Source organism: Triturus cristatus, chromosome 7 (assembly GCF_964204655.1).
Source record: "Triturus cristatus chromosome 7, aTriCri1.1, whole genome shotgun sequence".
Taxonomy (NCBI): domain Eukaryota; kingdom Metazoa; phylum Chordata; class Amphibia; order Caudata; family Salamandridae; genus Triturus; species Triturus cristatus.
In genome coordinates, this window is record NC_140590.1 from 1,560,597,593 (window position 1) to 1,560,609,864 (window position 12,272).

General features: G+C 47.4%; 2 protein-coding genes across 2 annotated transcripts in view; one reads left to right on the forward strand and one right to left on the reverse strand.

The window, feature by feature from the left end:
- LOC146812367 (ankyrin repeat domain-containing protein SOWAHA-like) overlaps positions 1–12,272 on the forward strand; it is a 172,168-nt gene that overhangs the window by 70,434 nt on the left and 89,462 nt on the right. Inside the window, exons 6-7 of the mRNA XM_085619367.1 lie at positions 5,022–5,081; positions 5,231–5,344. Of these exons, the coding sequence (XP_085475493.1) occupies positions 5,022–5,081; positions 5,231–5,344 (174 nt within the window). The remainder of the gene's footprint in view (positions 1–5,021; positions 5,082–5,230; positions 5,345–12,272) is intronic.
- On the reverse strand, positions 5,729–12,074 carry LOC146812368 (splicing factor U2AF 65 kDa subunit-like). The gene is made up of 7 exons (XM_085620383.1): positions 11,908–12,074; positions 10,332–10,465; positions 10,023–10,066; positions 9,815–9,918; positions 9,172–9,323; positions 7,784–7,900; positions 5,729–5,791 (listed from the first exon to the last, which is right to left on the reverse strand). The coding sequence occupies exons 1-7, from the start codon at positions 11,954–11,956 to the stop codon at positions 5,729–5,731; spliced, it is 663 nt and encodes a 220-aa protein (XP_085476509.1). The 5' UTR covers positions 11,957–12,074.

Genomic DNA, 12,272 nt, shown 5'->3' on the forward strand with positions numbered 1-12,272 from the left:
CCATAGCAACGGTCCCATTCCCTCCACCTCCCTCCCTGCCTCCCTGGTAGACGGATTTAAAACTACCTGCCACCCCAACATCACAGAGCGCTTAATACCCAGTCCCTGTAACAGTACTTTCGTTTCGGGGGTGAGAAGTCTGGGGAACACTGCAGCAACCCCCCTCCTTGAAGAGCACTATTCATTCGAATCTCGCCGCAGCCTCACGGTTAGTCCCTCAACCGCGGCCCACCCTCCCAGCTGATAAAGGCAGTCCCAGCAACCGGGTGTCGTCTGGCGGCGCGGCCCTTACTTCCTTATTGGTGGCCCGTGGAAACATCCCGGAAGGCCGACACCATCAATTAGCGCCGCTTCCCATTTGGTCAGTCATTAGCCTTCGATCCTTGTGTGCTGTCGACTTTCTGTTCCCGGCCGTGATCCCTGAGGTTCCCCTCCGCCACCTGCTGTTGCTGGCGTCTCTCTGACCGCCCGGATCCGTCCTTTCGTCGCCATCCCTCCAGCCAGTCATGGGCCTCCTCCGGAGTGTCAAAAAACCAAGTTTTTCCCTACGCCACTACACGTAGCTTAGCCGGTAATAGCATGGAGTAAGTGACTTCTCTGCGCCGAAGTTCCTTTTTTTATCTCCAAGAAGCTCCTGCGGCGTTTGGTAACCGCAGCTGTGTAGTCCGTAAAAAAGGATACCACTGAGTTTTGGATGCGAATCGGTGAGGCCACTCTCGCTGTTTGCAGGATTAGATCCCGGTCGCGGAAATAAAAAATTCGGGCCAGGATTGGTCTGGGAGGCGCTCCAGGCTTAGGCCTACCGCCCAGCACCCTATGCGCCCTTTCTACAGAGAAAAAAGGCGGAGAGCCCCCTTGGCTGGAGTCTTGTCTTTATAAGTTCCTCGACATAAAGGTCCATGGCCTGGCTCCCTTCACTCTCGGGAACGCCCGTGAGGCGGACATTATTGCGACGAGAACGCCCCTCCTGGTCATCCAGTTTCGCCGCCAACAGCTTATTTTCCGCCTCAAGGTGGTTCACTTTTTTAAGCAATGTGGCCGTGTCCCCTGCCAGGGTTTTCGTCACCTGTTCCATCTCCGTGACCCTAGCGTTCATTTTCTGGAAGTCGGCTCGTAGAAAGGATACATCCGTTGGAATGGTGCCCACCGTCGACTGTACCTTAGCGAGAGCGGCCATGATGTCGTCCAGCGTCACTTTAGTTGTACCTTCTGCCTCCGGGGCTTTGTCAGGTGCTTCCCTGCGGTCCGGCAAGGCCGGGAAATCTTTGGCATAAGCGTATTTGTCCAGTTTGCCCTGGGCGGCCGTGCGTGGGTCCCTGCCCCCCATTTATGCCTGGAGAACTTTGCGTCGGCCGGTAATCGCAGCCACCAGCCGCTGGAGGGGTCGTCCATGCGCGGCCTGTCGGTTTTCCCTCCGCGCAGTTACCTACAAGATGGCGGGGCAGAGGGCCCGGGTCGGTCACACCACTAGGGCATGGGCGGTCCCCGGGGAGGGGCACTTCACCGGGCCGGATGATCTTTATCAACCACTCCTGGCGCACCGACAATCAAAACCCGATCCACAGGGATCACGACTGGGAGAACCTAGTTCATCTGGTCAGTTCTTTAATGGACTCCGGGCACCAAGCCAGCCGGTTCTCCTCGGGGCGGTGCCCTTTTATTCAGTCCTGGCAATCAGGGCCCCACTTGTCCCAGGGGTCGTCACCAGAGTTCTCTGCCACAAGATCCCAGTGTGCTGTGGCCCCCGGAGGAGAGCACTTCTTGAAAGGGCACTGGGGCAGCGAAAGCCGGGTCTCTGCCAGGCCTACTAGGCCCTATATCTCATCAGGCGAGCGCCCACGCCGTCTCTCCGCATCTCACCTCCCCTGGTCGTAGCCGGGGTCCGATTCATCCCCCGATAGGCTCCAACTCATCACGGGGCTCCGCAGCAACTGGCAGCACGATCGTCCCTCCTCCCCAGCACCTTAGAGCCCATCACAATGCATGGCGAGCAGAAGCCTGCGCCCCGGGCGTCTCCTCGCCGGCCGCCCCTCACCAATAAGTCCAGGGGGGGGGAGGAATATAGGGAGGGGAGGGAGCCAGCACGCTCGTCCGCGAGCCCCCTCTGCACCGCACCGCACCGTGCCCCCCCCCCCTCAAAACCAGGTGATGTCGCTGCCGGGCGCACTCACGAAGCCGAGTGCCGCCCATCGGGTCCGCGTCGCAGGCCAGTTCCCGGCTCCAGCCGCGCAAGTAGGCCGCACCGCCTCCCTCAGTCCCTCCGGCGCTGCAGACGCCCGGAGGGCAGGTCGATCGGTGCTCCGGCGATTCCGGTCATTGCTGGGCACCTTAAAGGCAGGATTAATATACGGATAGAGTGGCGGATAGTCAGGGGAGTCTACCCCGTCCCCGGAGCTCCTCTAGGTTGCGGCCATCGTAGTCGGTGGCAAGCCACGCCCCCCCAGTATTCTTTTTTTAATTCCAAAAAGAAAAATCACAAAACTGGATTGTTTCTGAAAATATAAATAATAATGCTCTCCTTTTCATGGGAGACTTCTGCCATGGTGGGGGGAACATGATTTGGTTTTTACTGTCCCTCACCATCAGGGTTTGCCTGGCGGTGACAGGCAGTAAATAAAAATGGCTACATGTCTGTTCATCCTGAGGGGGCGAGCAGACATATTGCCATTTCACTGACCACCTTTACTCCGCCGAGCCGTTAGAGAGATTTGGCTAAGGCAGTGATGGAGTTGTCTCCACCGTGGCCAAACTGAATGTCCGCCCTCATTTGAATCCGGGGGGCAGACCTTCATATTGGCGGTATGTATACTTTGTCGCCAGCATTTAAATTGGGCCCTAAGTTAGTTGACCCACTCCATCGCAGTCCGCCTGAAATGGTGTCTAGGTCCCAGTCGACTGCGACGGTAGACTATCATTGGCTCTTTGTTTTTTCTTGCACTATTTTTTGTATTTTTGTCATTGTGGTGTGCTTTTGTTTATTAAATGTTACTCTATTTTCTATATTTGTTAGGGATTTTCATTGTTTTGCTTTTTGACTTTGTCAGCGTATCCGTTCCTCATGAATACTTTACACTTTGCCCTAAATTAAGCCCGTGCCATAGTTACAAGGGGATTGAGCTCAGGTTAATTTAGTGACTTCGAATGTTCACCCTGACGAGGGCGGTCCCCCACCCCCAAATAATTATACGATTTCTTACATGTATCTTCCGATTTAGATAATTGATGATGCAGTTGTTCTTAACCTCTTCTGTGCCCATGACGAGATAGCCTCGTCATGGAGCACGGTCGCGCTGTGCCCATGACGAGACTATCTCGTCCTGAACCCCACCCACTAATGTAACGCCCGGCACAGGAGGGGGAAAGGGCGTGGCACAGAAGGGGTTAAAGCTCAGTGGGAACATCCTGTAAGATAAGATAAAACACTCTATGCTCACAAATGGTTCCCATCTTTAAAAGCGAAACTATCAAATGAAAGTTGGTCAAAACAATCTGGCTCTCGCATCTTCCTTCAGCAGAGGCCTCAATGGAGAAACCGCTTTTCAGTGAAGGGACCTCCATAGGCTTTGAAGGGCAGTGTATAAAATGTATACGAACAGGTGCAAAATGTAAACTTATTTCGTTTTATCTTCAATTGTTACCTCTTTTAAAAAATTATTTCAACAATTTTTCCCGCTTTATTTTTTATGGCCATCTTTGCATGATCAGTATTGAGCTGCCTTGTTACTGATCCTACTTTCCTGTTCAGTCTCAACAAATTGAGTGATATGAGTTTTCTCCCAGAAGTTTTGAGGGACTAGTAAGCAATCACAGGATAAAGTTTACTTCAAGATGTTGCTGCTAAATAAGGGTCCACAAGTTATTGAATCAAGTGGCACACATACATTTTCCACACAAGGCTATTATTGTTGACTGATTTCTCTCAAGGTCTACTTTTGGGATTTTGTGAGGACTTGCTGAAGATCATATAGTCATACTTAGAACCGTAGATTCTGAAGAGGCGGTGCTTTGTTTCTTCACCTCACTATACAAGTGTTAATGACCTTAGGTGGTCTTTAACTCCCACTAATAGAGCTCACCAACAAGGATCACCTGTGCCCGACATTAACTTACCTCTAGCAAGGCAATGTATCCCGAGTTCTCACAAAGCATGAAAAGCACGTTCGGCCAGTACCATCCTCCCTCATGCAGAACTATCTTTGTAAGTTAAGCTGTTGTAAATGGGTGGTCTCCGTACCGCATGGCTACTTGCTGGATGATTTGTTCCACAGTCCCACTGAGCTGTTCATGCTTCAACATTGGCAGTAACAGTTGGTGCCTAACTACTTAGAGAAAGACTGGCCCGCCCTGATGCTTCTTCATGAATGGGCTCAGAGGGAGGCTAGCCTTCTATTTAGCTACCTTAAGATCCTGCATGGGTGTCAGTGGTCCCCGGCAGAACTATGTCTGTGAGTTCTCAACCCTAACTACCTCTGCTGGTGTTGCAGTGAGCCAAAAAGCCTTATAGACTACTGCAATCCAGTGTGGTCCAACCTAAGAATGTCCTGTGGGTTCAGCTTTGCTGCATCTCCAGAAGTAACTCTGCTTCCTGATATCACAACTATTCCATGAATTACCGCCTTATTGGAGGTGATGCTTCTTGCTACACATTGAAAAGAATGCAAATTTGTGGAAACCCCTTGCTGCAAAAGAAGTTACTTGCCTGTAACCTCTTTTTGCATACCATCCTTCATACATTCATATAAAATTTACCAGCATTAATAAAAGACCAATCTGGCTTGACCAAGACTATTACTGTCACCTTTGAAGACCAAGACTATTAATTTCCGGGTCCAGAACAAGAAGAGAACTGTGGGAACAGCGTGTGAATCTATGAAGGTATTACAAACCGAAAGTAAGTGATACTTTCTCTTGGATGGGCCTACGATCAATTTGGTCTATAATCGTAACTTACAGACTGTAGATGCAGCAAGGAGAAAGGGGAGATCTGGCTTGAACAGTAATATCGTCTTTTTTCCACAAAGGATCTGGAGCAGGACGTCTTTGAAGATGGAGGCAGCAGTGTGGGATCAGCATCGGTGGCAGTGAGTATTACAAACATTTTTTGGTGTCTGAGGTGTGCTGATGTCTCCTTGCTTCACTGATAATAATCTTGTTTGGGCTGCCTTCTTACCCTTTTTATGTAACGTGGGTACACACTCCCACTTGATAACCCATTGTTTTCTGTCTGTAGCTGGACCCAGTGGAGAAAGAATGGTTGCAAGGAGCAGCCAGTTGCAACTTTCCTGCCCTCAGTCAACTTCTCAAGCAAGAACCTGCGTTAGCATGGAAAAAGGTAATTCTGCCTGTGATGCAAATGAGTTACCCAATGTCCACTGCTTGGATACTCCCTAATGAGAATGGTTCTAATTCGTGTCATTGGACTTACAATACTACATTAGGGGGCTAAATAACCTCAACAAATGATTGCTGTAGTATTGATAATTTGATAATCATCAAAGACCACCACAATCATAAGTGAAACAAAAAAGAAATGTATTTCTTCAGATATTACATACATACAGTATACCCATACAAACACAAACAACAACACAGTGTATTGTGTCCGTTGTGTAACAACCACAGCAAAACCAAATACAGCAGTAAGAGTATTCAGGAAGGCTTATGTATTTATAACAGAAAAATGCTAAGAATTCTTCAATCAGTTGATTTGATCAAATTAACAGTTTCTTCATTTTCTGATACTCATCGTTGATGACATTTTGATGATGATTCCAAGATTCTCATTAGACATCTGTAGTGATTAATAGAACAGAATTAGAGAGAGGTGGTGGTCTATATTGTGTGAGACGTGAGGATATGAGAGGAGTTTACCTGAACATTCCTAGTTAACATGGGATGGAAAATGCTGACATCTGCTACAGTTGTATTCTAATAAAATAGCAAGTGCACCCTAGTTAAAGGGAGAAGATATGTACTCAGGGGAGCATGGCCTGAAGGGGTAAGAATAACGTGAATGGGTAAATACTCCCCAAAAGTAAAGAACAAGCATTTACAATGCAATGGTCTCGGCATTGGTAAAGTTAGAGCTATTGGCATTGCTCATGACAATATTTTTGTTCATGTTTGTTTTTAAAACATTTAAAGAAACGGCATTATTTACAATGTCAATAGCTTAATCACTCTCAAATGCGAGACCTTTTGCATTTGCACTCACACACAGAGCCCCACAAAGAGCCACCCACACACACGGAGCCACTCACATAAAGCAACCCACACACAGAGCCACACACACACAGAGCCACACACACACACAGAGCCACACACACACACAGCCACACACACAGAGCCACACACACACAGAGCCACACACACAGAGCCACACACACAGAGCCACACACACAGTGGCTTCCACAAACCTTCCAGCACCTGTGACGAGATTAGCAATAAATCAGCATTTAACAGTGTTTAAGGCTCGAGAAACGAAGGAGTTAAATGCCAACATCAGAAGGAGATAAAAAGAGAACTTCACCACTAAAGATAAAGCGTGCAGGAGCTGCTGAGGGTGCTGCGTAGGATGGACAGTGGAAATGTACACCACCAGCAGGCACTGGCTGCACGCTTCGATGGGGACTGTAGGGGGAGTGGCTGTTTACCTTCTCAAAACTCACGGCTTCCCAGAGGACTCCTCTAGGGGCGTCTTACTAGTAGTGCATCACTCCTTGTCTCTTCCCGCCCTCTCTCCCATTCAATACCAACTCAAGTCATTCTCAAAATCTACATTACTACTGGGTTGGGATCTCCCCAGCTCGCCAAAACTTGCTCTGTTGCATGTCATGGAGGGGATAGGATATAACATTCACAGACGCCACTTACTGCAGTTAGGCCTTACTTTGGCGAAAAGGGATATAGCAAGGGCATGGAAAGCACCGAGGGCCCCCTCAGTAGACTGGTGGAAAATGGATTGGACTTCTGTATGGGCCTGGAGAAACCCATCTTCATTGCCAGGGGGTGCTCACACAAACACTTTAAGATCTGGAAGAGGTGGGCTGACTATCGTGGACTGCTGCTGGAGCCGGTCTCGGTGGCAAGGGACCCCCAACTGACATGATTCCTCTACCACTGGTAGGATTCAGGGGGGTACGGTGTGGTTTGGAATTCCAATGGATAGACCGTTGTACTATCATAATGGTTCTGCCTATGCATGGATGTTCAGGGCGATCTGGGGTGGGGGGGGGGGGTGGGGGGGTAGATTTTATTTTTTATTGCTCTTCATTTTCCTGGATCTTAAGATGATAATGGCAAAGTCAGGCTATGCTTTGTGCAGTTGCCTCTGGGGTAGAGCCCTGCTATATATGTGTAACTTGACAATTAAAATCTGTCAAAAATAAAAAAAGCTACATTACTAGGAAAGGTATTGGAGAAGCAAATTGGGCAATGTGCGATTCCCCGCAAATGATTCCTACGGGATCTTTACCACCACAGGCAGTAAAATAGAGATGGATGCTTCTTGCTGTTCTACAGAAATCCTCACGCCCAGAAAGAGCGAGATGGATCAAAAATAGGAGTAGAACATTCCAGTATCGAAGTGATGCTGGAGCCCATCATTAGTAAAGAGGCAACTAAGGCCACTGTGATACAGGCATGAATGAAGTCACATGCAGCCCCAACCCCCTTTCGAAAAGTGCACCTTCTATAAAACCATGCCGAGATCGCTTATGTGGCAGGGGTGGGTGTGAAAGTAAAGAGACTAAGACGTAGAATATATCACGAATTAGAATCTCACCTCCAGGAAAGCAAAGTTTTTGTCTTGGTTTATTTGGACAGCCAGCACAGGGTTTCCAGGGGCCTGCGTCAGACCTCCAAGGCGCATCTGGGCGTTGAAGAAATCCATCATGGCTTCCTGCAGAGGAGGCAGAAAATGAAGAAGGAAACACAAAATAACACAAACATGATATAGGGTTTATGTGGCACCAACCCGCTGAAATAATATATAGCAAAGAGCAGGCTTAAAATCTAGATGCTCCTACTTGCCTTGGACGATGGCAGCCAACTTATTTTGCTACGAAGGCATTTCAGACCCACAATTCACTTAAAAAAGAAATGGAAACAACTCTTTGATCGTTGTTTTTATTAAGCGGGAGTCAATTTTATTTGTATACTTTCCATTTTTAAATAAAAATCTAACACCAATTGACCTTTGATCGCTAGCTGCAAAAGAAGCTTATGGTCAAATAAACACATTAGTCAGCCATGTAATTTTGGAATGGGTTATCCTGATGCAGTCAGTCCATTACATGGTTATTTCCAGGTGACCACGAAAAGGAACAACTAACACCCACCCTCACAAGCCACCATGGGCGGGAGAGATGCAAAGCAACCCACAACCAGTTTAGAAGCCTAGATCAAAGGGAACCGTCCAGGCAGTCTAGCAGTAACATCATCACCCCCTAAAATTTACTGCACGATTAAATATATACTCTGTTAAATCCTGAATCCCTACGTCCTCTTATTGTGCAGAGGTATTTGCACTCAATTGCCCCGACAGACTGCCTCTTGACCTACTAAAAGTACATTTTCTATGTTATGCACACTATTTACGATCAGAGCTTTTCTGTTTAATCTATCTTGCACAACTTTTAAAGGTGGCGGTAAGACTCCCTCAGTGAATGAAGCCTTGACAATCTAGCCATGGCGGTTTTATTATTTGAACGGCTGCCATTACACAGAAATAGTTTACAGAGAGTTGAGGTGTAAAAGCTGAAAGCAGCTGCGGAGTTGCACAGCTGGATTCCAACAGGTGGCAGCGGGTTCAAACAAAAGGACACAATAATAGAGCTTCAGTGCACCAAGCTTAATTAAAATGCAACAGCTTGGATTCCAAAGAAGATTCCATTTACTCGTGTCTATACCCATCAAATTCTGGGGCAGAAATAATTAATCTGTTCATCTGAAACATGCACCGCTAGAGGAGAGTGAAACACGGACAGAATCCTGGTTGAACTAACTGAACGGCCCCAAAACCTGAAATATAAGATACGAGGAGCTGAAAATGGGGGAAAAAGGTAGTTAGTTTTGTGACCAGGTTCCAATGCAATCTTTACTATACACCTACTGCACACAAAGCTTCTCGGTAGGAGAGAACGGAGGACGGCATAGGGAAACCACGGGTACCTTAGTGATTCCGAAGGGGATATTTCCAACGTAGAGTCGGCGGGCCTGCCTGGTCATCTGGCTGCCGACGACGGGCACAGGGGTAGGGGTCACGGCCAGTCCATCTGGGGTCATAGTCGGAAGGAGAGCTGTTGCTGGAATCTGACCCGCGGCTCGGAGAGAGAAACACCAATCCAAACATTCAAAACAAACACTATCCCTGTACCAGAGGTGGATACGATTCGCCGAAGGAAGCAAGACAAGAGAAAACCTGTTATAAAGAAAAAGACTATGGACCAAGAGAAGCAAGTTTTTTTCCAAAGATCAAAAGGGTTCATACACAAAACATGGGTGTAGCGTGAATACAAAATGAATACCAGAGGATTGCTCCAGTTGCTTGTGTGTATGTCTGTACAGTGTGTATATATACACAGACACTCTACCACCGAGTTGCGGTTTGCTAGGTGAGGGTTTAAGGAGCCCAATTGAACTGCAAATATGCTTCAACGTTACATCCATAGACACATACTAAAGCCCACCAATGACGACATCCAATAGATGCCTAAAGGGAACTAGCTAATTGTGGTAGTGTACATACATGCACGTACATCTATACAACAAGCGATTTGGTATGTTGGTGTGGAATGCTCGTTAAGATATATACCTTGCATGGCTTTATACTGCATTGGTGTGATGTGTTCAAACCCAGGAGGTGGGACATCCCAGTACTTGCGGATCTTCTTTTTCTTCTCATGCCTGGGAGACCTGCTGTGAACAGGAGAAAGAATAAAGACTTGCAGTGGCTGAGACAGAAATAGCGAAATTTGTGAAAGCACCCAACTATGTCAGGAGCCCGGAATTGGTATGCTAACCTCTTATCAAACGAAGGCTGTATGTGTTCTACAAGGTTATCCCTAGACAAAAATCTATAAGGAGTAAAACGATTGATTAATAAATTTCCCATTGTCATTCACACAACATACATCACAAAGGAATAAGCAGTCTTTAACAAAGCAATTAAAACGCACAGGTAGAATGCACAAGATTTATGGCAAAGCAAGTATGTGAATGTTTACTGACCAAAAAAAGTATGTAACTGACTTATAAAAGATATGGAAATAAACACGGTGGTCCCGCCCTTTCACTGGTCTAAGCCAACGAACGGCAGCCCCATACCTGCGGCGACGTCTTCGGTCCCGGGAGCCGCTACGCTGGTCTCTGCCACGCCTATCCCTACTGCGGCTACGACGCTTTCGATCACGGCTCCTAGAGCGACTATGACTTCGTTTCCTGTGACGGTTCTCCTTGTCACGTTCTATAAAGTGAAAACAATGATTTAGTTTCAAACAAAAAGCAACGTGGTGACTATGAGCAAGATGAGGTAGGTCGGATGAACTTAAGAGGCTCCCATTGGTTTTCCGAATATGTATGCAATATGGTACCCCTTGCACTAAACGCACTTGCTTACATCTGCCTATGAGGTCCAACGCGTGAGTAATCGCCGTGTAATTCTGTCCAAGTTTCTTTCTACCTGCATGAAGACTTATCAATGAATTGTTTTTTTTTTATAAATCAGTTTGTAGCGGTCAGTCTAGCTGATGGATCCACCTAATAGGAATTCGGACGTTGCACTTGTAACGCGTTAACGCTATGCTCCCAACTATGTATCATTACAAAATACACGCTTGCACTTTTAAGTAACCTTCGTAGGGTTCTATTATGTGCGAGCTTCTTATTCGGCTAACTTGCCACCCTACGTCCCAATTTTACCCGTTTATGAAGTGGATATATTTTAATCCGTCAGTTAACATTGATCTGTAGAAATAATTATGGCAATACATGCGCTTGTAAATACACTGTTTTGTACTTCGCTGCACTTAGATGGTCGTAATGACCGAAGTTCTCTGACAAACTGCCTTGCATAAAATACGCCAATCAGAGAGCGCACCAGCAACCGTACTGCTTTGCCAGACTAATGTAAAGAGTAGTCGTGCCTTCATCCGGTTTCCACAGTAAACCTCGGTGCTCATCTCAAAACGCAATTTGCCTCAGTGGCATTAAATGCATTATAAACACAACCCAATGTTTTCAGACCACATACCTTCAAGGAACTATCGCTATCCGGTCCACGTAACACATTGCAGTGTTTAAAATGCATCTTAACGAGTGTGTTATGAAAGGATCAAAAACATAGTCCTAATATACTAATAAAAGTGGCTAGTTTTATTACCACCTCAGAGCCTGTACCCCTAACCCGTGGAAAGTTCAGGGCAAAAACACTGTTCATGTGCTCGCTAGTATAGTCCAAATGTCACGTGCAGGGGGACCCGCCTGGTGAAAGGGTGGAAAAAAGGTGCAAGACCGGGGCAGAACTCTAGCATCAGTGCTCCCCCGCTGTGCTAAAAAGCAGTACGCTTAGAGTGGAGGGGCGGCTGGGTGATTGCTGGTTAAAGGGAACGGGGCGAACAATAAAACATCCTGTCGGTCAAGTACGTGCGCTTGACCACGGTGTACACTAATACATTTTTTTTTTAAACGCATCTCGTGCCCCATGACCAATATTCGTTCACGGATACCATTGTCAGTAGTCTCTGCAGCGTGCGTAATTAGCCTAGAAGTACTGGGAAAACCGCCCCCAAAACTACTCGAGCACAGGCTGTAGGCCTAGAGCGTCCTCCATTTTCCTGTGATACGCCGCTGCGCGCATCGATTTTCGGGGCCGCTTAAGTACCCCCCCCTCTACCAGGCGCGCCTCACCTTGTTTGTTTTCGTTCAGTTGCCGCTCAAACTCGTCGAACTCGGACATGTTGGTTACCCTGATGGTGGTGGTGGTGCCGCTGCCGGGGGCTTCTTTCGACCCCTCCTGCCGTAGCCAAGGAAAGAGAAGACGGGGATCCGAACGATTATCTCCTGCAAAAAAAGAGGCGGTATGAGGACGCTCTAGGCCTACAGCCTGTGCTCGAGTAGTTTTGGGGGCGGAGTCCGCCCGCCCCGCAAATCTTAACAGCCAATCATGTACCGCACTGAAGAAGGCAACCACTGAGGATAAGCTGTAACATTTGCGGCCAATCAAAAACAAAAATTGCGAGCAAAATAAACCAATCAACGGAGCAGTCTTCGCT

Excerpts from the sequence above, each read along its gene's own strand:
- LOC146812368 (XM_085620383.1), bottom strand. The coding sequence starts at position 11,956 with ATGTCCGAGTTCGACGAGTTTGAGCGGCAACTGAACGAAAACAAACAA. Across the intron at positions 10,466-11,907 it reads ACTGAACGAAAACAAACAAG|AACGTGACAAGGAGAACCGT; the intron begins GTGAGGCGCGCC and ends TTCACTTTATAG. Across the intron at positions 10,067-10,331 it reads CCCGGGACCGAAGACGTCGC|AGGGATAACCTTGTAGAACA; the intron begins CGCAGGTATGGG and ends AGATTTTTGTCT.